This window comes from Pelodiscus sinensis, chromosome 2 (assembly GCF_049634645.1).
Source record: "Pelodiscus sinensis isolate JC-2024 chromosome 2, ASM4963464v1, whole genome shotgun sequence".
NCBI lineage: Eukaryota > Metazoa > Chordata > Testudines > Trionychidae > Pelodiscus > Pelodiscus sinensis.
The window spans coordinates 120,151,152-120,176,184 of record NC_134712.1 but is presented as its reverse complement, the minus strand read 5'-3'; the positions used below and the strand labels follow the sequence as shown (position 1 = coordinate 120,176,184).

General features: G+C 42.7%; 1 protein-coding gene across 2 annotated transcripts in view; it reads right to left on the bottom strand.

Moving 5' to 3' along the window:
• Nucleotides 1–16,841: 16,841 nt before the first annotated feature.
• DROSHA (drosha ribonuclease III) overlaps nt 16,842–25,033 on the bottom strand; it is a 99,825-nt gene continuing 91,633 nt past the window's right edge. The window contains exons 28-32 of one of the 2 annotated variants that reach the window (XM_006114260.4): nt 23,669–23,751; nt 23,476–23,579; nt 21,487–21,579; nt 20,712–20,758; nt 16,842–17,536 (exon numbers count right to left, since the gene is read on the bottom strand). In XM_006114260.4, coding sequence (XP_006114322.2) covers nt 17,406–17,536; nt 20,712–20,758; nt 21,487–21,579; nt 23,476–23,579; nt 23,669–23,751 — 458 coding nt within the window. In that variant the 3' untranslated portion in view covers nt 16,842–17,405. Of the gene's footprint in view, nt 17,537–20,711; nt 20,759–21,486; nt 21,580–23,475; nt 23,580–23,668; nt 23,752–25,033 lie in introns of those variants that run through there. The other variant, XR_012901729.1, reaches the window with a different exon arrangement.

The window sequence follows — 25,033 nt, the reverse complement described above, 5'->3', positions numbered from 1 at the left end:
ATGTGGTAGTGCTGAAGACAATGATGCCAAGTTGAGCTAGAGCCAATGGATGCTATTGTAATGCAAATAAATAATATTCTAGTTAGGGATGTCAATCACAGTTAACTCATATGATTAACTCAAAATAATCACAATTAAGCACACTGTTAAACAATAGAATAGCAACTGTAATGCATTTACTATTACTGGATTTTCTACATTTTCAAATATATTGTTTTCTATTTCGACACAGAATACAAAGCATATAGAGCTTACTTTATATTTTTGATTAAATATTTGCATAGTAAATAGCATAAAATAGTATTTTTCAATTCATCTCATATACATATTGTAGTGCACTCTCTCATGAAACTGCAATTTCCAAATGTAGAATTGTTTTGTTGCATAACTATGCTCACAACCAAGACACTGTAAAATCTGATAGCCTATTCAGGGCCAGACGGAGGCATGGGTGAGCCAGCAGCTGCCCAGGGCACCAACCGATGGGGGATGCTTGATGGCAGCTGAAAGGGGCACGCGGCGTCCCTTACAACTGCCATCAGGTACCTTGCACCCGGCTCCCACAGCGCCGGCCAGAAGCGCCCTTCCCCCCACAGCCGCAGGGCCCTACATTGCCCGGTGCACGCGCCAGCAGCACAGACCAGGCCGGGCTAGGCAGTGCATGCGCCATGCACTCCGGGGGTGGGCCCATGGGCCCGGGCCCAGGGTGCCAAAAGGGCTCGGGCCAGCCCTGAGCCTATTAGTCCACTCAGCCAATTGCTCTTTTGTTCAGCCAATTGCTCAAACCCAAGTTTGTTTACATTTATGGGAGATAATGCTACCTGCTTCTAATTTACAATCTCACCTGAAGTGGCACTGCTGTAGTTGGCACCACAAGATATTTTACATGCCAGATATTCCTATGTCCCTTCGTACTTCAACCACCATTCCATGGACATGTGTCCATGCTGCTGATGGATTCTGTTCAATAATGATCCAAAGCACAGTGGACTGATGCATATTCAATTTCAGCATTTGAATCAGATGCCACCAGCGTAAGGTTGATTTTCTTTTTTGGTGCTTTGGATGTTATAGTTTACACATTGGAGTGCTGTTCTTTTAAAAACTGTGAAGGCATGCTCACATCCCGTCCCTTTTAAATTTTGGAAAGTACTTCAGATTCTTAAACCTTGGGTTGAGTACTGTACTTATTATTAGAAATCTCACATTGGTACCTTGCTTGTGTTTTGTCAAATCTGCTGTGCAAGTGTTCTTAAAATGAGTATGTGCAGAGTCATCATCCAAGACTGCTATAACATGAAATATATGGCAACATGTGGGTAAAATAGATCAGGAAACATACAGTTCTTCCCCAGGGAGATCAGTTGCAAATTTAATTAACTCATTGTTTTAACAAGCATCATCAACGTGGATCTATGTCCTCTGGAATGATGACTGAAGCATGAAGAGACATATGAATCTTTAGCACATCGAGCACATAAATATCTTGTGCCAGGTGACTGCCTGTTCTCACTTTCAGGTGACATTATAAATAAGAAGTAGACAGCATGATCTCTCATGAATATAAACAAACTTGTTTGTCTTCACAACAGGCTGAACAAGAAGTAGAACTCAGTGGACTTTCAGGTGCTGAAGTTTTACATTGTTTTATTTTTGAATACAGATTTTTTTGTACATAATTCTACATTTAAAAGTTCAACTTTCATGGTAAAAGAAATTGTGCTACAGTACTTGTGTTAGGTGAATTGAAAAGTGTAATTTTTTTCTTTTTACAGAGCAAATATTTGTAATAAAAAATAATGTAAGGTAAACACCGTACTTCACCACCTCAGATTGAAGGAATATTTCCAAAACAGCACTGAACAACTTACTGGCCCTCAAGATCCCACTTACCAACCCTTTAAAAAAAAAGTACATGGACCTCTTCTGATGGCCATAATGAGATTCTGAACTTCTACACTGATTTCTTCCTCAAATGTTCACAGGCTAACATCATGAACAAACAATATCATGTGACACATAATCTTAGTTGTGCAGAATGCAACGCTACCCACAACTCTAACATTATAATCAAAGAGGCTGAGAAAGGGGGTGCTTGTCATCATGAATAGGTCAGATTATGAACAGGAGGCTGCCAGAAAATACACCAACACTACATTCTATGGGCTTCTTTCCTCTGATCCCACTGAGGAATACCAAAAGAAACTACACCATCTGCTCAAGAAACTCTCTGCTACAGAGTAGGACCAAATCTAGACAAACACACACCCAGAGCCCTGTTCAGGAGTATTCTATCTTCCACCCAAGATCCATAAACCTGGAAATTCCAGATGTCTCATCATCTCGGCATCAGCATCCTCCCAGCAGGATTATCCAGCTATGTTGACTCTCTCCTCATACTTTGTGCTACCAGCACTCCTAGATATCTTCAAGACACCATTGACTTCCTGAAGAAACTACAGGGTATCAGTAATCTTCCTGAAAACACCATCCTGGCCACCATGGATGTAGAAGCGCTCTACACCAATATTCCACATGAGGATGGACTAAAAGCTGTCAGGAACACTATCCTTGATGATGCCACAGCATACTTGGTGACTGTGATATGTGACTTTGTCCTAACCTACAACCATGTCCAATTTAGGGACAATTTATATCTTCAAGTCAGTGGCACTGCTATGGGCACCATATGGTTGACCTCAAATGATGTTTCTGCAGCTCTCGTCCCCTACCATGCTTCCTCTACTTATGCTCCATTGATGACATCTACATCATATAGGCCCATGAGAAAGAGACCCTTGAAGAATTCCACGGGGATTTCAAGAATTTCCACCCCATCATCAACCTTACCCTGGACCAGTCCACACAAAAGATACACTTGCTTGACTCTACAGTACAATTAAATGATGGTCACATTAACATCACCTTATACTGGAAACGTATTGACTGCTACTCTGAACTACATGCCTCTAACTTCTATCCAGAACATATCAAATGATCCATTGTCTACAGCCAAGCCCTAAGACACAACCAGATTTGCTCCAGTCCTACAGAGACAAACACTTACAAGATCATTATCAGGCAGTCATTCTTAAAATTTAAAAACCCACCTGAGGAAGTAAGGAAATAGACTGATAGAGCCAGACAAGTACCCAGAAATTAACTATTTCAAGACAGGCCCAACAAGGAAAATAACAAAAGCTTCAGAGGGGGAGCCGTGTTAGTCTGTAACTGGAAAAACTTAAAAACCAACTAACAGTCTAGCAGCACCTTAGAGACTAACAAAACATGTAAATGGTATAGTGAGCTTTCATGGGCACAACCCACTTCTTCAGATGAATGGACTTATTGAAATAACAGAAAATCTATAGCCCACAGCTTAAACCCCTTCAGTGCATCATTGACAACTTACCCTGGAAAGCGACAATCTGTAACCTACCCTGGAAAATGATCCTTTACTCTTACAGGCCTTGGGAGAGAGGCCAATTCTTGCCTACAGAGAACCCCCCAATGTTCCTGCTTTCCCACAACCACACATCACTCCTCAGACACATTCACCGAGGAACTTACCCCTGCAACAAATGCCATTGCCAACTCTGTCCACAAATCTATAAATGTGATATGCCATCACAGGATCTAACCACAAAAGCCACAATGTAGGGGCTTATACAAATGCACATCCTCTAATGTGATCTATGCCATCAAGTGCCAGCAATGCCCCGCTGCAATGTATATTGGCAAAACTGGACAGTCACTATAAAAAAGGATAAATAGACACAAATCAGACGTCAGAAATGGTAACACACACAAACCTGTAGGGGAACATTTTAACCTGCCTGGTCACTCAATCATGGATTTAAAAGTAGCCATTCTTCTACAAAGGAATCTCACCAGCCAATTACAGAGACAGAGTGTATGGTATTGGTATGCATCTACAAATTTGACACTGTTACCCTGGACTTGAACAGACATTATTGGATGTTGCATTATAAAGCCAATCTCCCCTGCATTTAACAACTGCATTTTTATATGAAAAGGTAAGTATATATTCTTATCTTTTCTTACCTTTCATATATCAGTGTTTCTCAAACTGTGCTCCAGGGCTCCGCGAGACATCTCCAGGGGCTCCGCGAGGTTGACAAACTGGAAACATCGATAGGTACAACACATACTGCTGGGGCTCCACATACATTTTTACTCACGTAACATTTTTACTCACATAAATTTTTACTCCAGAGCCAAAAAAGTTTGAGAACCACTGATATATAGTGTGCAGGAGTCAGGATAGGGGGTCTGGAGATATGGAGGGGAGGGGAGTGCAGGAGGCTGGGGAGTTCAGGAATCAGGGTTGGGGGAGAGGAGAGGCTTGGGGGATCCACTTCCATTCTACACAAGCCTTTTCTCTCCCCTCAACTGCACCCACAGCTGCCAGGGGCCTTTTTTCTCACTCTAGCTACCAGGGGTCTTTTTCTCTCGCAGATCCCTCCCGGCTACCCGGGACCTTTTTCTGTCCCCTGTGGCCAAGGGGCAAGGGTTTGGAGCAGGGGGGCTACATACTTGGTGTGCTGGCAGGCAAGATGGTGGAGCCCCAGCCCTTCTGGCTACTTCATTGGGGGTATGGCTGCCACCCCAGTGGACACTCTCATATCACATCTCTCTGAACAGGGGTCCCTCGCTTTGCATGTTATGGAAAACATCCTTTTTCCAGGGCTTCCAGTTGTCCTGGCACAACCAAACTCCAACCTTTCTTTGCGTTAGAAGAAGAAGCTGCCTACCAAATTTGATGGTCTAGCTCTTATGGTTTAGGAGTTCTTGAACAAACAGACTTGCATAGAGACACACAGACAGACATGCTCCGATATATATAAAGATAGATAGATATAGATAGATAGGTAGATAGATAGATAGATGAATGATTCATTTTCTGATTTTACAAAAAATTCAAATCTTGTTATTTTTAAAACTTGTCAATTATCTCAAAGGGCACATCATATTTGTATTAGCTTGAAAAATATATTTTTATTATTTACTTGAAAGTGGCTAATATATATATTTTGTGCAGTCTATTAATTTATCCCTCAGTGGTCAGAGTTGATGGAATATCTCTTCTTGAGTATTTCATGTAATAGTCCTTTCCCCACTGCCTGTCTTTCCTTATGCACATTATATACACACACTGTCAGCTAAAACAGATGATGAACTTGACCCAGTTGCAGAAATTCACACCACAGGCTGAAGAACGCACTTAGCAAAGTGTCCCAAGTTTTATTAAGACCCTACATTATCTCATAAAACACCCCACAGGTATTCCATGAAATGGCACCACAAGGATTCAGGCAACAAAAATAAACTCTATTTGTTTTGGGTTTTTTAAGTCTGTTGCCTTTCTAGGTACAGCACCATTCATTTGGAAATCTAGCCCTGTGCACTTGTAATGTGCTTAACATTTATCTTCTTTTGCTCATTACAAACTAGAAACAGATTTTATATGTGCTAACTGTAAGTAAAGAAAGGGAAGCTCTGAAGAAATAGATAGCAACGCTAAATCCCTTATGAAAGACAATACAATTTTGCAGCAAAAACAGTCTTAGAGAACAATCACAGAGCAAAAACTCTTCTGCTCGCCACTGTTTATGAAGGCTTCAAGTTCCACGGTCACTTGGTAACAGGACAGACTCTTTAGATATTATTTTAGGCCCCGATTCAGCAAAACACATAAGCACATGCTTGATTTTAAATCCATAGGTAGTCCCATTGACTAATTTGCTAGATTAAGATCTTAGTTCCAAAATTTGACAGGCCTTTGCAAAAGGAAAATGAATTTCAGATCTTTGACTTGGTTTTTTGGAGCCTCAAGATTTAAGTTTCTGAAGTCTTAATCTAGACTAGAGCAAAGATAGTTTTAAATAGTATTTTAGATGGAACTGAGTTTATTTTTCTTAATTAAGACAAAGTTAAAAGGTTTTCATAATATATTTGACAATTTTTATCATCCCAGGAACAGAAGGCTGATGAAGTAATTTTGGCTGACCTGTACAATGAGGTCATTATGAATTTTTATTCTTCAGAATTTTCATTAGTTTTTCTGAGAACTTTGTAATTGGATCTTGGATAGCATTTTTAACTGCTGCTGATTTTTAGGATGGCTGTTTTTTGTTTGCCAATTTAACTATCCCTCTGGAAATAGTTATGACAGTTGAATTATAATTGTGGCTGGCCTTAAAGAAATGTTTAAAGCTGGTCACAATGTCAGAGCTGTTCTGGCAAAGCAGCTGTCAGAGGTAATAATGGGAGATCGGCTGCAGAGGCATCATAGCTTGTTTGAAGTGTTCCTTCAGTCTTCCTGGGGTCACTGACATCCACTGGGCCAGGATTAGACCCTAGGTCTTTAAGGTAAAAAAAAACCCTCTAATGAGGATTTCTGTTTTGTTTTTCTCACTTGTCACTGCCATATCAATTTGGGGCATTTGTACTATGAGTTTAGAGCTTTGTCTGGAACAAATAGATGTTCATAAGGTTGCCTGTTTAGAGGCCTGCTTTTTTATGATGCTCCCATTCAAAACTGATTACTTTTGAAATGCTCGCATTAAGGGAACAAGGTCCTTCTTATATCTGGGAAGTATATAGCTAACTGGGCTTCAGTTGCTTCTGTTTTCTTAGAAGCATATTCACACCTCGCTTTCTTCAAGGATGACATCAGGTGTGCAAGGAGAAACCCAACAGGTTTTCAGGGAGTGAAAGGAGGATGCCATCCTGGAACCTGGGAAACAGATTAAATTCCCTGCTCTTCAGAAGACTGCCTGAGTTTCCTCAGGCAAATCATATAGGTCCAGATTCACAGAGATATTTAAGGTCCCAACTTCCATTGATCTCTGTGCATCTGAGCCTCAGTTCCCCATCTGTAAAATGAGGTTAATAGCAAAGGTCTACCACATAGGAGTGCTGTGAGGATAAAATACATTACAGGTTGTGAGGCTCTCATACACTATAATAATGGAGGCCATATAAATAACATCAACAGGTAGCTATGTTTCTTGAATGCCCTAAAGATCCTTTGAGGAGGCTACAGTAAGGATTTAGAGAAGGAGACATAAGTCAACTAGTAATGCTTCTGAGTACATTTTTTTTCCATCATTTATCTTGCCTTCCTTACCAATTTGTTGATGCAAAGTGTTTCTGGAGTGACCCTTTCCAGATTCCGGCTGATCCCTATGGGAGGAGAAGCTAGCATATACAAGCATTGTCTACCACCCCATAAGGGAAGACCAAATGAGAAGAGCATGCAGGGAATCAACACACATGCCCTTCTATGATGAACCAAAGTTTTCAAATGGGTTTTCAAATGGCTATGACGCTGATTATATTACATAGCCTTTTATTGTGGTAGTCATGGCAAGTTAGTAAACATGAAAAAGTATGTAAGTACTCCATCATCTGAAATACAAACTGACCAGAACATGAAGGAGAAGGGTGATAACAATAATCCAAAAGCCACCCTAAAAAGCTTCCAGTCATCACTATACCACATAATTAGAAGTGATCAATGTACTTCTTGATGTATGCAACCAAAGCCTAGGCCTTCTTTTGGGAGCTGTGTGCCTGGCTCGGCCCCGCCCTCCGAAGATGTAACACCCACCTGCAGCACCTCCCAAGGGCTCAGGCACTCCCTCTCTCATTCTCCATTTTGTGTGTTTGTTTGTCTCCTTCTGCAGCTGGTGAGGGCCATACCCTCAATCCTGCTGCAGAGGGTCATCTACCTGGGAGACGTGGACCCAATCGTGGCTGGATTTGCTGCCCTGGGGTTCCTAAACTGCGGCGGAGCGACTGATGGGACCCACATCCTGATCCGCGCACCTGAACATCAAGCGGCCCAGTACAGTAATTGGATGGGCTACTTCTCAATGGTGCTGCAGGCCCTGGTCTACCATTGTGGACAGTTCACGGACATTTTTGTCAGGTGGCTGGGCAGGGCACACGACGCCTGCAGCTTCAGGAACTCAAGCCTCTACGGCAAGCTGGAGGTGGGCACATTCTTCCCCCGGTGTGAACTTGCTATTGGGAACTTGCAGATGCCACTGTGCATCGTGGGGACGCAGCCTGCGCCCCCCCCCCCGATGCAGAGGCTAGATCCCAGCTGGGACCAATTTAATGCTCACCTCAGTCAGGCCCGAATCCAAGTACAATGCGCCTTCTGACCCACCTGGACATGGGGAAGCACAACATCCCCAAGGTGGTTGTGGCACGTTGTGTCCTCCACAACATTGTGGAGAGAAAGGGAGAGGCTTTCCTCCCAGGTTGGGGGCAGATGTTGGCTACGAGGGGCAAGCCTTCCAGCAGCCAAGGACAGCTGCCATTTTCCAGACCCATCAGGCCGGGGTACACATCTGGGAGGGCCTGAGAGTCTCTCAAAGACCCCAGTAACTCTCCACAGGGCCTCCCAATAGGGGCCTCTGGCTTGCTGCCCTATCCCTTTCCCCACAACCCCTCCCTTCACGTCTTCCCTGATCTCTCAATAAAAACTCCTGTGTTATAGCCAACAAAACGAAGTCTGCATTTATATTACAGTAAAAAAAAGGTGTGCAGGGGGAGGGGGACTCAAAACCGGGAGGGAGGCTCAAAACATGGAGGGGGAGGAGGGCGGCTAGATGTGCCACCCGCATGGGGTGGGTCTGGGAACCCCAGGGGGTGGACAAGAGGAAAGGCTGCAGCAGGGTCAGGGATGGAAGGGGGCCTGGAGGAGGGGGCATAGGCATCACTTGGGAAGGGGGTGTAGGCATGGCATGGGGAGGGAGCATGGGCATAGCGGGGGGACAGGCAGAGGGGGAAAGGGCATAGCAGGCAGGGCAGGAAGGTAGAAACCCGGAGCAGTGACAGCAGGCAGGTGTGACATCATGTGTGACATGATGGCACATATGTTATCACACCGCTGTATGAGCTGGTTTCATGCACGGTTATGCCACTCCAAGTCCTCGCGGACCTTGTGCACCAGGGTCTGCTGCATGTAGCGCAGGATGCTGATGTGCTGGTGCATGAGGTCTTCTTTGACCATGGTGCACCTTCAGGTCCCCCAGGCTCTGGTGGCTGGCTTGAGTGGTGTGGCTCTGCCTTCAGTCCCGGCTGGTCCGGCTGTGGAGAACATAAAGAGGGAGAGGTGGTCAGTCATCCTGCAGACACTGTCCCTGAGGCCGTGCCCTCCTCTGTGAGCAGCGACCAACAGTCCTCTTAGTAAAGGAGGGGGATGTCCTGGGAGCAAGGTCATGCCTCACGGGACCCCAAGATGCCCAGGGGACTGTGCTGCCTGCTTCCCAGTGGTCCCTTCCTCCCAGCTCATAGACAAGCAGGCAAGGGAAGTATCCAACCACAGTGGGATTGCCTCATGGGCATCAGAGGAGCCGGGAGCAGCCTGGCCCTCCCTGTTGTCCGCACACACACCTGCCTCGCATGTGCAGGCATGCCCGCATGCTGTGTGAAGCACTCCTCGGTCTGCCTACGCCCTTGTGGCTAGCCTGCTTCCAGCCTTGGCAGGTGCTGGGAAGCCCCCCACCGCCGTGGCCAAATGTGTGTGGCCTTCCCTGAGCCTGGTAGCAGGATCCCACCCATGCTCAGGGGCTGCCTGCTGCATCCGCGTGCCACACACTAATGCTACACGTGGTTTCACATGCCCAGACGGCAGCACAATGTCCAGCCCGAGCAACACTCGCATCTCTCCCGCTGTGCGCCCACCTCCCCTGCCGTGTGTGTGACAAAGTGAGACCACTACCCTGAAGATCCTTGACCGGTGTCTGATGAGGCCTGGGAGACATCCTGGCTGACTGGCACCAGCTCCAGGGACATGGTGATGGTATTCGTCTCCTCCTCCTCCTCCTCCGGGTCTTCCCGGTTCTCCTCCTCTGTGACCTCTGACCTGGTGACAAAGAGGGTCTGGAGGCCATGGTCCACCACGTTTCCCCACCCCCCAGGATCTAGTGCAGCTCCTGGTAGTAGGGGCAGGTGTGGGGTACTGCTCCTGAGTGTGAGCTGCGCTCTCTGACCCAGACATATCCTGGATGAAGCTCTTTCACCTTACTCTGGACCTGTTTCAAGGTCCGGGGTGGGTGTCCATGCTCCGCCAGGTTCTTGGCCATGCACTCGAATGTCTCCACATTGTGGCGCTTGGAACGGAGATCCTGCAAGGTGTCTTCCTCACTGCACAGCTTGAGGAGGGACAGAATCTCCACTCCAGACCAGGAGGGTGCCCACCTCTTGGTCCCGCTGGGTGGGTCCTGGGACCCCTGGGGCTGCTACCTGCAAGGGCCAGGGAGGTCGTGGGGGGCTTGAGGCTCTGCCATGGTTGGCAAGGCCTGTGGCAGGGAGAACCCCACGGTGAGGTGCTGCTCTCAGGCTGGCTTTCTGCCACAAAGCTTATCCAGGGTGCCTACAGCTTTGAGAGGGTCCAGAAGACAGGAACTCTAGAGTCCTGAATAATTTGGACGGGGTGGCCATCAGAGCACCTGCTTTGTTTCCTGGAGGCCACTTCTTTCAGAAAAAAAACCCTCCCCATCCACACATGCCTTTTTCCAAAAGAGCTCTTTTAAAAAAAGGCTTCTTCCTCATAGCCAGAGGATTACCAATGCCAGAAAACCCCCTCTGTTCTTTTGATTTACTTTCGAAAGAACGTGATTTCAGTGAGGAAGTAAAAATGGCTGTTTTTCTGACAAAACTCTGTAATATAGACATACCCTCATATATCTAGTGTCTCTTTTCAACATCGGCCACGTCACCATGAATGGACCCTTGAAATATATGTTAACAAATAACGCTAATGCAACCGCATCCAGGAGATTTGAACCTGGGATCTTGGGAGCTTAGTATAGGAGCCTCTATCCTTTGAGCTAAAAGCCAGGTGGCTTTTAGCCCAGGCTGTAAAGGTCTCTTGTTCTTATCTATTGCTGTTGTCTAGGTGCCACTGCATGGGACGGTGAACCATACTAGGGCTACAGCTACACTGTAGCCTTCTTCTGGAAAAGCTTATGCAAATTAAGCATGGCCTGAAATATCGCTGTGCTTCATTCGCATAATTGATTAGCAGCCATTTTTGTGCCAGAGGCTTTTGCGCAAAAAGGAGCTGCGTAGACGGCTCCTTTTTGCACAGCCCCCCCCCCCCCCCGCACAATAGCTGTTCTTCCTGAAAAAATGTGTGCAAAAGCGGCTGCTCATTAATTATGCAAATGAAGTGCAGCAATATTCCATGCCATGCTTCATTTGCATAAGCTTCTCTGGAAGAAGGCTACAGTATAGCTGTAGCCTAAGTGTGTGGATTACACTAAGCAATCTGTTTCACACTGTAGTTAATGGTGGCCCTCTGATTACAGACCTGTCTCTGTCACCAGCAGAAGTCCCAATCATAGAATCATAGAACACTAGAACTGGAAGCGACCTCGAGAGATCATCGAGTCCAGTCCACTGCCCTCACGGCAGGATCCAGTACCACTACACCATTCCTGATAGATGTTTGTCTAGCCTGCTCTTAAATATCTCCAGTGAGGGAGATTCCATGACCTCCCTAGGCAATTTATTCCAGTGTTTAACCACCCTGACAGAAAGTTTTTCCTAATGTCCAGCCTAAACCTTTCTTGCTGCAGTTTAAGCCCATTGCTTCTTGTCCTATCCTCAGAGGTCAAAGAACAATTTTTCTCCCTCTTCCTTGTGACACCCTTTTAGATACCCAAAAACCGCTATCGTGTTCCCTCTCAGTCTTCTCCCTTCCAAACTAAACAAGCCCAATTCTTTCAGACTTCCTTCATAGGTCATGCAGACTTTTAATCATTCTTGTTGCTCCTCTCTGGACCTTCTCATATTTCTCTACATCTTTCTTGAAATGTGGTGCCCAGAACTGCACACAATACTCCAATGAAAGATAAAACCTCACCCACCTTGTGTGTCTAATATCCTGGGATTAACTGGCTGCAAGAACACTGCTAATCAACATTTAAGGCCTCTTAGAACAATTATGTTGCCCTTTTATGTATGTTGTAAAGCACGGTGTCCAAGGGTAAATGCAGCTTGGTCTGGGGGAGACCTAAACCCACCTACAACTCTGCCCCCTCTGCTAGGAGGGGAAGAGAGACACATACCCAGCCTCACCAGCCTGGAACACCAGAGAGGGGGAGGGCATGTGGCCCAAGCCTCCCTGCCCTAGAGCACAGGATAATAATGCTGTGCTGAGAATAATGCTCCGCCCCCAGAATGCCTACAGCAGGTATTCTGGGGGCAGTGTGGGAGGGGCCATGTCTGGTGGTTTGGGAAAGCTGTGCCCCTTATGCTAGCAGATGCCCAAGACAGTGTTCACTTCTGGTATTCTGTACATTCCATGCCCTTCACAGATGGGCATTGGTGTACTGATGTGACAGTACCAGGAAGACCTACCCAGCATGACTTTGGACAACTAGTGTACAGAAATGCAATGTAGTTTTGATTTAGTTATATTTTCTTCTCCTGCATTTCTTTCCGCTTTCCCTAGAGTCCTTACGTCTATGCAAAAAAAGAAGAAAAAAAAGAAACCAAACAAAAACCCCCACCATATTTCCGAGGCGAGTTCGATACTTTTTTCAAATTTCCTGCAACTCAACCTTTTTAATACATTTGGAACTGAACATGAAAAGTGGCCACTTCTCACATCTGTGTCCTAAAATGTACATTATGTACTTGTGAGAGAGGATCAAGGGTCTGTCAATAATTTGTTATTTTAAGATAAAAAGTTCAATCTCTTTCTTGGGGAGGAGCTTGCAGAAGTGATTAGATAATGGTCCTGTGGCCTTCCCCCTAAACAAAACTCCTAATCAGTCTTTTGCGTAAATGCTAATGAAACCTCACTTTGATGGATTTAATGGATGCTTATAACGGAAAGTCACAGACAGCAAGAAGCAGGATGTATAGTTATGTAAATGGATGGGTAGATCAGTTGAAAACTAGGGATGGGGACAGGAGATTTTCTATTTAGACTGCACAATATTGACAAGCTAATCAGAATTTGGCGGGGAGAAGGGAAAGGAGCGCACACACACAAAAGAAGGTGAATGGAGTGTTTTCAAAGAATGAAACCAATTCATTATTTTCCCCATAACTAAAGCTGAAGATACCTTATGTACTTTAGCTTTTGAGAACAGTAAATTCAGGTGGGAGAAGCAAATTGTTTCTTTTTTCATTCTATTTTTTTCCAAAGATTGTTGGGCAGGTAATTTCAGGCAGACCTCAAAGAGCTGGAGAATCCTGGAACTTCTAAGGAGAGGTGCTGAATGGTATAGTCTGGAACCTACATATTGCTGTCAGTCTCAGGCCAGGCCTATACTGTGGGGGGAAGGTTGGCTTAAAGTACAAATTCCAGCTATGTAAATAATGTAGCTGGAATTGACATATCTTGAGCTGAGCTTGGCACTGTCTCCACAGTGGGATGTTGATGGGAGAAATGCTGACAGGGAAGCCCTCAGTGTTTGACTTAGTGGGTCCTTACTAGACCCCTTAAATCAAACCCCAGAGCAGCAATCCTCTGGTAAAGGGAGATATGGCCTCAGTCAAGAGGCTTAAAAGGAGTCTGCACTCAGAGTTGTGTTGCCACTTTAGCGAGAGCAGAATTAAACTCCTAGAATCACTGGTGGACTTTCAATTGGTTTTGGTGGGATTTAGACTGAGACAACAGTATATAAAGATTCCTTTCTACAAAAAACACAAAAGGAACTTAATCACCTGCCTCCCACTTTTTATAACAAACTCCCTGCCCCAAAGGCAAAGCTGCAAGCAGCTCAAACTCTGTTGCATTTAAGAGCTGTCTCTGGAATCAGGGTACTTAGATTTAAGCAGACCTCAAGTATGAAATCCAGGAGGTTCAAACTAGGGGGTGGGACTACTGGCCCCCTACCTCCCAATAAATGGTGCCGTCACCAGGTGAGCCCAGGAAGCATTTGCAGCACTGAACTACCCTGTGGGTTCACTTGTGGTTGGCAGCTTGAAAGGGCAACAAGGGCTCCACCTGCTGAATCCAAGTAAACTTCAGGTGCATTGGTAACCACACTCAAGAAGCAGTGCAAATTGCTGGGGCAGATAGGCCAGCTGCAGGCACTCTGGCAGAGGAGGGATTGTGGGTGATGTTGCCAGGCGGGCTCTTTCAATTGATGAACCCCTGGAAAAATGGGAATCTTTCAGATCTGAGTCATGCTCATTATTTTTAATGGGAACATGTGTTAGGACTTGCGGTGAACTCAAAGTTGTTTGACAGGGTTAACAGAAGTATCATATAAATGTGCAACTAAATTAATTAAATTAATGCCTGTAAAGGTGGTTGGGATTTGCAAATGAGATACTCAATACCAAAGCAAAGCCTTTTTTAGCATTTTGTGTACTCATTGACGTTGCTAAGGAGCTGCATTCACTTCTCAGAAGACACAGTGCAGCAGTAGCTGACAGAGATCACTACCTTGCCTTCCTATGCCAATTTCACAACAGTATTGGTTTAGCACTCTTGGGAATTATAGCATGTTTTCTCTTTCCAGGCTTTAAATATATTTAGCATTGGTACAGAGCAATAGGCATTATCATTAGGGAGTGGGGCGGAACAATTTGGGGTCAGATTTTCAGAAACACACTTCTGCTTGTGGTGGCTTACATAGAAAAACATGCTTCTGAAAATATGGACTTTGATTAGCTCACAAGTGACACTATGGGGTGAAGCTTCTATTGACTGAAGTTTTCAGCCATCCTAGGGTCTACTTTTAATCCATTTTTATAATGATGACCTGCTCTGGGTATTCCTGTCATACACATTCAGCAGAAGCTAGAAATACCTTGCTGAATCAGCACTATAAATACTTGTCATACTGGGATGGATTATGTGAAAGAAACACCTTTTTAAAAACTCTCAAAGTTCTCTATGTGAAGCTAAATATGGCTCTGATTATGAAATTATTTGATGTATCATGCACCAGGTATGCATTATCACATTTGGAGAGGGTGCAGAATAAAGCCACAAAAAATTTCAAAGGCTGGAGAAAATAATTTACTTAAAGAGCTCAGTCTGTTTAGCTTATCAAAAAGAAGACTGAGAGGTGATCTGATTACTGTATATAATGACCTTGCACATGGGAAAATGCTAGGTACTAAAAAGCTCTTCAGTCCAGCAGAGAAATGTATAACAATATTTAATAACTATAATATAAAACCAGACAAATTCATATTAGAAATTAGGCATACAGTTTTAGTAATGAAGATCATTAGCTATTGAAAAATACTACCAAAGGGAGTGGTAGTATTCCCATCTCTTGATGTCTTCAGATTAAGACATGTTGCTTTTCCAGAAGGCATGCGTTAGCCAAATACCAGTTATTGGACTCCGTACAGTGGCAACTAGGGATGTTAGATATTGGACTCAGTACAGTGGTAACTCGGGTCACAGAATAGTCATGTAACCACATGAATTCTTATTGGTTAGACCATTATTCTATAGTCCCCAAGGGTGGGGCCGGCAGTCAGTGCGTTCTGGCCCCACTCCCAGGAAGCCCCTGCCACCTTGTGCTTCTGCCTCTGTATTAGCACAGACCAGCTGCCTGCCACCTTGCTGGGACTCCGAGGGCAGATGAGGTAGCAGCTTGGAGTCTGGCCCATGGCTGGGACCAGAGCCAGAGCATGTCTGGGGAGCTGGCAGAGAAGGTCGGGAAGCCAGTGACCCGGAGCCTGTGACCCAAAGCCCAGCCAGGAGGGCCAGGAGTGGAGCTGGTCCTGTGGCTGGGGGAAGGGATCTTGGCCAGGGCCGGAAGCAGAGCCAGTCCTGCGGTTGGGGTGCTGGAGTCCTGGAGCCAGTCCTATGGCTGGGGGGGGCCAGGTCCAGGGATCCTGAGTAGAGCCGATAGCAGAGCTGGTCCCACATCTGGAGCAGCTGGCCCAGATGCTGGCTCACAGCCAGGGAGCTGGGAGCAAAGCCTATTTTGCAGCCGGAAGGCTGGTGGCCTGGTGTGGAGCTGGAGCCCAGGCTGGGAAAGGAGTTAGTCCCACATTCGGGGAGTAGGTGGCCTGGAGCCTGACCAGGATGACGGAGAGCGGAGCTGGTCATGCAACTGGGAAGCCTGGAGCAGAACTGGTCCTGTGACTGGGAAGCTGGCAGGCCAGCACCTGCTCAGGGGCTGGGAGCAGAGCTGGAGTGCAGAGAGCCCGACCAGGACTTGCAGCGGAATCCAGTGGCTGGGGCTGGCAGCGGGTCAGTGGCTGAGAGGGGAGCCCCTGGGAAGAACCCGGAGGCCAGTAGCAAAGGAGCTAGAATTGACTATCCCTGGTCTGGCAAACTTCCTCGTTTGGGACCAGTTAGGTCCCGAAGGTGCTGGACCAGGAAGGTCCAACCTTTATCGTGACTACAGGCAGCCCCTGGGTTACATGGATCCGACTTACATCGGATCCCTACTTACAAACGGGGTGAGGTAACCCCGCACTAGCTGCTTCCCCCCAGCAGACCAGGGAGACGTGAAGCTAGCGCCCCCCTCCAGCAGACCAGGGAGACGCGGAGCGGCTTTTCTCAGCAGACACCTCAGCTTGAGAATAAAGGACTGAGGGAAGTGAGGTGTGGGAGAATAAATCTGAGCTCTGGAGAAATGTTTGGCTAGAGTTTCCCCTATAATATGTACTAGTTCCGACTTACATACAAATTCAACTTAAGAACAAACCTACAGTCCCTATTTTGTACGTAACCCGGGGACTGCCTGTAATAAAATATGCAGAATTTTAAAATATTGTGTGCAAAAGTTTTAATTTTGTGGCATGGAATTCCCTCAGGAGTAAATAACAAATATTCCCATGATAAATTGCTATATATTTATTGTACTTATGATGGGCCAAAAACTTATAAAAGTCCAAATTTCTGCAGATCACTGAAGCATGAATTTAACTTTATGTACACACTTACATTTAAGAACCAGTTCAAGTCTCTGCACTATCAGGGCCACGATAGTTTCTTTTTTCCTCTTCAACACTGAGTGAGTGTGTGACAGTGTTTGCAGGTCTTTGGCACAGAAGCATTCAAACACAGGAGGCACTAATTAAATCATGCTTTTTTTCTTGGCGTGATTCTGAAATTAACACTTTATTGTTTCATACAAGACAAAATTTAAAACAAACAAACAAACACCACTCTGACGTAATTTTTCATAAAAGCTAAAAGGGTTTTTTTGTTTTTGTTTTATTTTTTTTAAAAACCCTTAGGAAAAAATCCCTAAGACTTTACAGCTAAAACAGAATAAAATAAACTTTTTTTTTTAAAAGAAAGCATGATTCTGTATTTGCTGTCAGCAGGCACACTTCATTCATCATCTGCATGAAACTAGGTTAAGTCTCCATAGGCCATAGAGTTATTAAGTAAGTAAATATGCCATTGGTTCCATGCCCTCCTTTTATTTCCTTACTTCTTCGGTCTCTTCTGGGGCTCTCTCTTGATGCTCTCTTTCCCACCTCATTTCTTTCAACTCTTGTCTGTATTTCCGTTCAATGAACCGTTTTTGATGGGCCATCTGGGGAAAGTTATCTGACACAGGGAGAAATATTTTACATTAATAAAGGGCAGCTGGTAGCCCAGAGAATGCTTCAATTTTTTATTTATTTTTCTTTTAGCAGAGGATAGAAAGAAAGCCATGCTGTTATGTTGCCTCATTCATTTCTAATGCTCAATAGAAAACTGGAGATCCAGCATGAGACCACCCTAGTTTCAAGACCATTTCAACATTTGTTTCTCTCAAGAATTGGAGCTTAGCCAATTCTTATATACTCAGAAATAGAGACTATAAAAATGCTGACATCGTAACATGTCCAAATAATACTTGGTTTCACATTTTGTTCCCTTGGCAACAGATTGAAAAAGTGAAGTGAGAATACAATCAACACAGCAGAATGAGAGCAACTAAAATATCAGACAAAGTAAGAGCAACTGGTTCTTAGTATTGTACCGATGTTACCATTATTACTGTTTTTTATGTTAGCATACAAAAAATGTTAGCATGTTAGCATCCCTGATACCCAGCATAATGGCAGTGTTCTGACTAGAAAAATGATAGCTGACTTCTGAATTAATATAAAATCTTAGCTCTGGAAGGGACCTTGAGAGGTTTTCTAGTCCAGGCCCCCACACTCATAGCAGGACCAAGTATTATCTAGGCCATTCCTGACAGATGTTTGTCTAACTTGCTCTTAAAAATTTCTAATTATGGTGATTCCAAAATCACTGGGCAATTTATTCTAGTGCTTAACCACCCCGACAGGACGTTTTTCCTAATGTCCAACCCAAACTTCCCTGGCAGCAATTTAAGGACATTGCTTCTTGTTCTATTCTCAAAGGATTATTTTTCTCCCTCCTTTTTGTAACAACCTTTTGTGTGTCTCTTCCCACCCCTTCAACCCCAATCTTTTCTTCTCCAGAGTAAACAAACCCAACTTTTTCCATCTTCTCTCCTGGGTCATGTTTTTTAGCTATTTAATCATTTTTGCTGTTTGTCTCTGCACTTTTTTCAATTTGTCCTCATCTTTCCTGAAATATAGGGTCCATTACTTCAGTTGAGGCCTTATCAGTGCAGTGTTCTGCAGAAGAATGACTTCTTGTGTCTTTCTTACAACACTCCTGTTAATGCATCCACGAATGATGTTTGCTTTTTCTGCAACAGGGTTACACTATTGACTCATTCTTAGCTTATGATCCTTTGACCTCCAAATCCCTTTCTGCAGTACTCCTTCCCATTTTGTACGTGACTGCATTTGTCCTGAAATGAATTTCATCCTATTTACTTCAGACCATTTCTAACTCCATTCTCAAAAGCAACAATTTAGTTACTCCCAAACAAATATGCTTTGCAGAATTCAATTTTCATTTTCTTATTTCAATGGAGACTATAAATGTTCATGTTATGTTCAAGCTTTTAAAAAATATATATATTTATTTAATTTTTCACAGTTGCAGGAAATTATGGAGAGGGTCAGGCAATTAGTAAATGACAGCAGATGTTGAGATTTAGAAGTTAAAGCAAAACCCATTAACATGCTAATTGTCAATGTCACATCAAAATATACAAATAAAACCTGTTTGTCTTATTCGTCTGTTTGTTCATGTGTGACCAGTCTAATTTAAAACTCTAAATCACTGATTTTACTTTAATAAATTCTCAAGCACCATTTTTCTTATTTTGCCTATCTATAAATATTATCATTGATAAAAATATTTTTGCATCGGTTACTGTGTATATTGTGAAGTCAATGTTCATCAACTTTTATCAATGAAAATGTTAATAATTTCAGACTAAAAATAAATATTCATTTAGAAAAATACGAGTGCATATTTGAGCTGTATCAGGCTTAAGTTCAAGTCAGACAAGTCTGAGGTGGTGATAGCGGGTTTGGGCCAATACCCGAAGGAGAGGACAGAGATAAGAACATAAAAACATAATGGCCATACTGGATTAGATCAACAGTCCGTCTAACTCAGTATCCTGTCTTTGACATTGGCCAGTGCCAGATGCTTCAGAAGGAATGAACAAACACGGTGAGTGATTTGTCCCACCTCATCTAGTGCTACCATTTGGCAGAAGAAGCATGGAGCTACATCCTCGATCATCTTGACTAATAGCCCTTGATGGAGCTATACTTATACTTCTGGTCTTGGGGGGAATTGACAGCAGGGAAAATTCAGCTCCGTATGAGAACACAAGTAGCACAAGCAGCACACTGATAGAAGTATTAATCTCCCCCCGCCAGTCCCATAAGAGTAACTCTAATAAATGAGCATATCCCAGAGTAATGGACAAATCTGGTAACACTCTGGCAAGAAGTTCCACAGGTTGACGGTGTGAAGAAATCCTTCTTTATGATTGTTTTAAATCTCCTGTCTATTCATTTCATTGGGTGACCTCTGGTTTAAGACCAAAGAGGAAGATCCTTAGTTCATGTAAATTGTTTTAGCTCTAATGACTTTAGTGGAGTTATAACAACTTACAGTACATCTGAGGAACTAGGCTTTAAACACTGTTCCATAGCCTGGTCCTAGAAGTGACCTATTCTGTTCACATTATCAAACATTCTAGAAGATGGATACCCCTAATCACAACAGACACCATGAAATGTGGACTCACCCTTATCACATAAGTTTACCATTCTGTTCCACATTAAAGAAGGGAAAACTTGAAGTGATTAAGGAACTAAGTATAATAAGGGACAACCACAGTCTTTGTGGCTTATTGAATATTTCCCTTTGAACAATATAGGCTTGTCTACACCACACAGAAGATTGATGCTGCTGTGGTCGATCTTCTGGAGTTCAACTTAGCAGGGGTGGTATAGACCAGTTAGACCAAACTCAAAGAGTGCCCCCGTCAGTGGTGGTACTCCTGCTCCTCATGAGGAGTAAGAGAAGCCAACCGGACTGTTTGATTCCCATTGGCTTTCTGCTGTGTAATTTATGTAGCTGGAGTTGTGTATCTTACTTCGACCTTCCCATTTAGTGTCGACCAGGACTACGTGTCATATGTACTATTTGACTTTGTGAAAAGTTTTATGGAAACTATTAATAATCAAAGTTCAAAAGCTCATAGCATTTTGTGAACATTCTTTGGACTATTTTCCCCCACATAAAACATGCATTGTCTGCCACCCCCTCCCCCCAAGAAAACCCAATTGAGTAAATTACAATAATTTTCCTATTTCCCAAGAAAACTGCTTACATTTTTCAAGTGCATCCATAGCAGCTCCCATCTCTGCTTGTTGAATACTGTCAAAACCAAACAAATATATGGTAAATTTATCTATGCTTCACTGGGTAGACTATAGATTCTCAAATCTGGGGTTCATATTACTCTGTTTTGATCAACTCTTCAAACATTCATTGGTCAGTCAGTCCCATAACATAGTGGATAAATCAAGTTTTCTGCAAATGTATACGTAATAGTGCCATAGTTCCTATATTTTTTTTAAATTAGATGAATAAGATTATTAGAACGTTGTTTTGTAATTCATTTGTGAAATGGATGTTTTAGTTAAAAAAATGAATAAAGACAGAGGAGTGAACAGCAAATATCAAATGACATTTTGACAGCACAAAGATTCTGTGCCACAAGTGAAAATTATGTACTTATGGTTCTGTTTTAATAATCTTACAGGTTTTAAATCATTACAAAAATGACTAATTTTTTTATGTCAAAAAATAATGAGGGCTGGAGGTTGCCAGTAAAAATAAATAAATAAAAAGGCAATGGCAGAGAAGTGAAGGACTAATTGGACATGGAGACTGAATTATCTCCAGCCACTATTATATGGCCCCATTAACATAAGGTTAAGGCAGAGAAGCACAGTAGTGTGGATAAAGTGGCACAGTTGTGGTTCAAGTTACTTTACCTTTTCCGCAACTAATCATCAGATATTCATCTCCTTAGCTGTCATTTCAGAGTCTTTCACAATCAAATTTGCTTATTAAAATCATTTCATACATTTCCACTTTACCTTGGGCCTTTACCACATCCTATTCTTTCCCCTTTGAAATATACAGCGACTGTATATGTCCTGGCATGAGAAGGTCCTACTGTCTGCAAGGTCCTGAGATAAGAAAGACATAATTTGTTCAAGCAGAAAGTACGAAACAATAAATCGATCAGTGTCATAAATATCACCAAGCTTTCAGTCCATTTAACAAAATTAGCACAGTCAGAGGGTAGAATTCTAGCTGTATATATTACTTTTGCCAGAACATGCCAAAACCATGGTTGCTAAAACAAAGCATATACATAAAATTTGCCTTTCTGTATATTCAGATTTATTTAACACTGCTGAGCTTACATATAGGGCCAATTAAAAAAGTAAATGGATGATCAATAGGCAAAAATGCTTCCATGCTCATTCAATTGCTGCAACTCTGTGGACCCAGTTTTAATTTCACGCCAAAAGTAGTTATGCAATTGGACACACACTTTTAATCAGACGAGTCAGCCCATGTGTACTGAAATTTTGGCCCATAAACTGTAAAGAGTTAACAAGGTTTAAAAGGAAGTAGATATTTGATATGCTGCTCCTCTACATGACAAATTCACAGAATAAATACATTGCTCCATCAGAAAAAAGTAATCGTTTCTGTCACTTACCAGACCACCTTTCCATTTCAGTGAGAACCTATGATATGCATTAAGAACGGTCTCAAGGAAAAAGAGGCAATTCCCTAGACACACAATGAATTTGCTTTTCCTTTTATCTCTTCACTCAGACCCAACTCTCCCCACCGCCAAGATGAGTTCTGTCCACCACCTTGTTTTTCAACAGAAGGAGCAGCAAAAGTTCATATCAATTTTTGAAATATCTAACCAAACTACTCTGCATCTAATGAGCTGTGCAAACCCAAATGTATATACAAACAAAACACACCCTAGATTTTAAGAAGAAAACTACTGGTTGTAAATGCAGTCAAACAAAGAACTCCAGGGGAGGAAAATCAAACAAGACAATAGGAAGATAACAGCATATGTAGACTAACTCTGAGCTGTACTATCCAAATCAATTTATCATAAAAAACTGAACAAACATACTGTACTTACACTCAGTGGGTTTGACAAAAAACAGAGATTAATTTCTTTTGTATCTATCTCCATGAAGATAAGGAAGTAAGCTCTCAGATATTAAGACCTGAGAAAACAGATCTGCAAAGTAACACTTTTCAGTCATACTTCTGAAGCAAACCAATTTTCACTGGAGCACACTGCACTTCATATGAAACTTTACTTCAATAAACATGAGAAATATACCTGGCTATTTCTGGATATAATAAATACTGATAATTAAAGCCTGGCACTTTGATAGCATTTTGTTTCCTCCTTTTTCCAGCTACTTACATTGCACTCATACTGGAGTGGATGGGAAAGAGCTAACGTTTAATATTACCTCAGTGAGGTAGGTATAATCCCTATATTACAACTGGGGAAAGAGAGGCACAAAGGTCACATGGCACTGGTGGGAACAGAATTTAGATTCACAACTCCCAGACAATGGTTATATCCAAATGACAATCTTCCTCACTCATTGTACTAGAGCATTCTGAATATTCCTTTCACTTTTAATTTTTTCATCCTTTATGGAATGACTCATTTAAAAATTACCTGTAAACCTAGAGAAATATATTCACGGAGGCCTTATGTAACATAAAAAGCAGAAGTCTTCTTAATTCAACTTTACAGTGATTAAAACACACAGATCTCAGAATTTGGCTCAACAATTTCTATTCCCAAACAGAACAAGACTGCTTTTAATATCTTTTGTTTGGAAGCAGACACATTATTTCTTTAAATAACAGGCAGAACAATTTAACACCTACTCATGATCAAATGGAATCTTAAAATAAAGACAAAGTAGAAGAAAGATGTTCAGAATCTGAACATACCTTGTACTGGGTAAAACAAAGACTGATAATTAGTTTGTTAAAATAAAAAGAATTACAGGGGTCCTTACTTGTACAAAGGAATGTCTGGCTCTTTTCCTTCCGTCCTAAGAGTCAGACAGCATTGCTGAAGCTGGGATTTTGGGTCATTCCAATCCTGATTTAAAATGAATTCCTACAATAAATCCACAATGATAGTATGAGAGTTTGCAGTAACACCTCAAATTGCAATGAAATAGAAAATATGAAGACAACAGATTGTACCTTTAATCGTGGAAAGAAGCACACGTTCATAAAAGTGTGAACATACTCCAAGTCCTTATCAATGTAAAGTGCTGCAATAAAAGCTGAGAAACAAAATATTTAGGTATTACCACCCATGCAAGAAGAGTGTAGTGCTTTGCACTTTTATAGCACTATTACAGTAATTTAGAGCACTTTAAAAACATCAATAAATTAAGCTGCGCAATACTGCTGTGATGTGGATATTTGTGTCATCCCTGTTTTGTAGGAGAAGAAACTGAGTCAGGAACAGGTTACACAAAATACCCAAGTTCATACACAAAGTCATTTACAGAGTCAAGAACAGACCCTGGCTCCTAATCCTGTGATTTAACCAGAAGGGCAGGATTTCTTAGAAATAAATCACTATTGGGTACACTATAAATGCTTAGGTATAAATCACGATTGTTTGTGAACAGTTTTGATTTACTAAAAGGATTTGGCAAGAGACAACAGATTTAAACTTCTCATACAATGTATTAAAATGCTCTGGGAAGAGATTACTTTCTTGGCACAGTATTTATTGTCATTTCACTTTGGCTTGGAAGGAGAATGGCAAAAACTTTCATAAATGGATTGAGAGGCTTGCTCTATGTGTCTATGAATTAGGGTTGCAATAGTATAACCGTTTAAACAATTAACAGATAACCCTAGGCTTCAGTTATATGCAGGCTCCTGGTTAGACACAGGGCTTCTGGCCCTGCTCCCTGGCTGTGCTGTAGGCTCTGCAATATAAGCTTTATGCTGCAGAGCCCACAGCATGTAATCGCTGAGATTTTCAGTGGTTAAAGTTACATAATTAACCACTTTTTAACATCCCTACCCTGTACTCTCTGTGAAAATGTTATTTTGAAACTTCCAACCGGAGTTCAGGGAAGCACAGAGATATCCTTACATTATGTTTTTCAAGTATCAGACAGTTTGCCGTGTTAGTCTGAATCTGCAAGAACAACGAGGAGTCCTGTGGCACCTTATAGACTAACAGATTTATTGAAGCATAAGTTTTCGTGGGCAAAGACCCACTTCATCAGATGCATGCAGTGAAAATTCCAGAGGCAGGTATAAATGTATAGGCATAAGAAAAGAGTTCCTTACTCTTCATTGGAACTCTTTTCTTATGCCTGTATATTTATACCTGCCTCTGGAATTTCCACTATATGCATCTGACAAAGTGGGTCCTTGTCCACGAAAGCTTATGCTCCAATAAATCTGTTAGTCTATAAGGTGCCACAAGACTCATTATGTTTTTCATCTCTTGCTCTATGTAACGAGAGCATGTCAGAATTGCAACCTCTGATTTGACAGAACTCCTGCCCTCCTGACTCAAACGCCAATAAAGCTTTACTC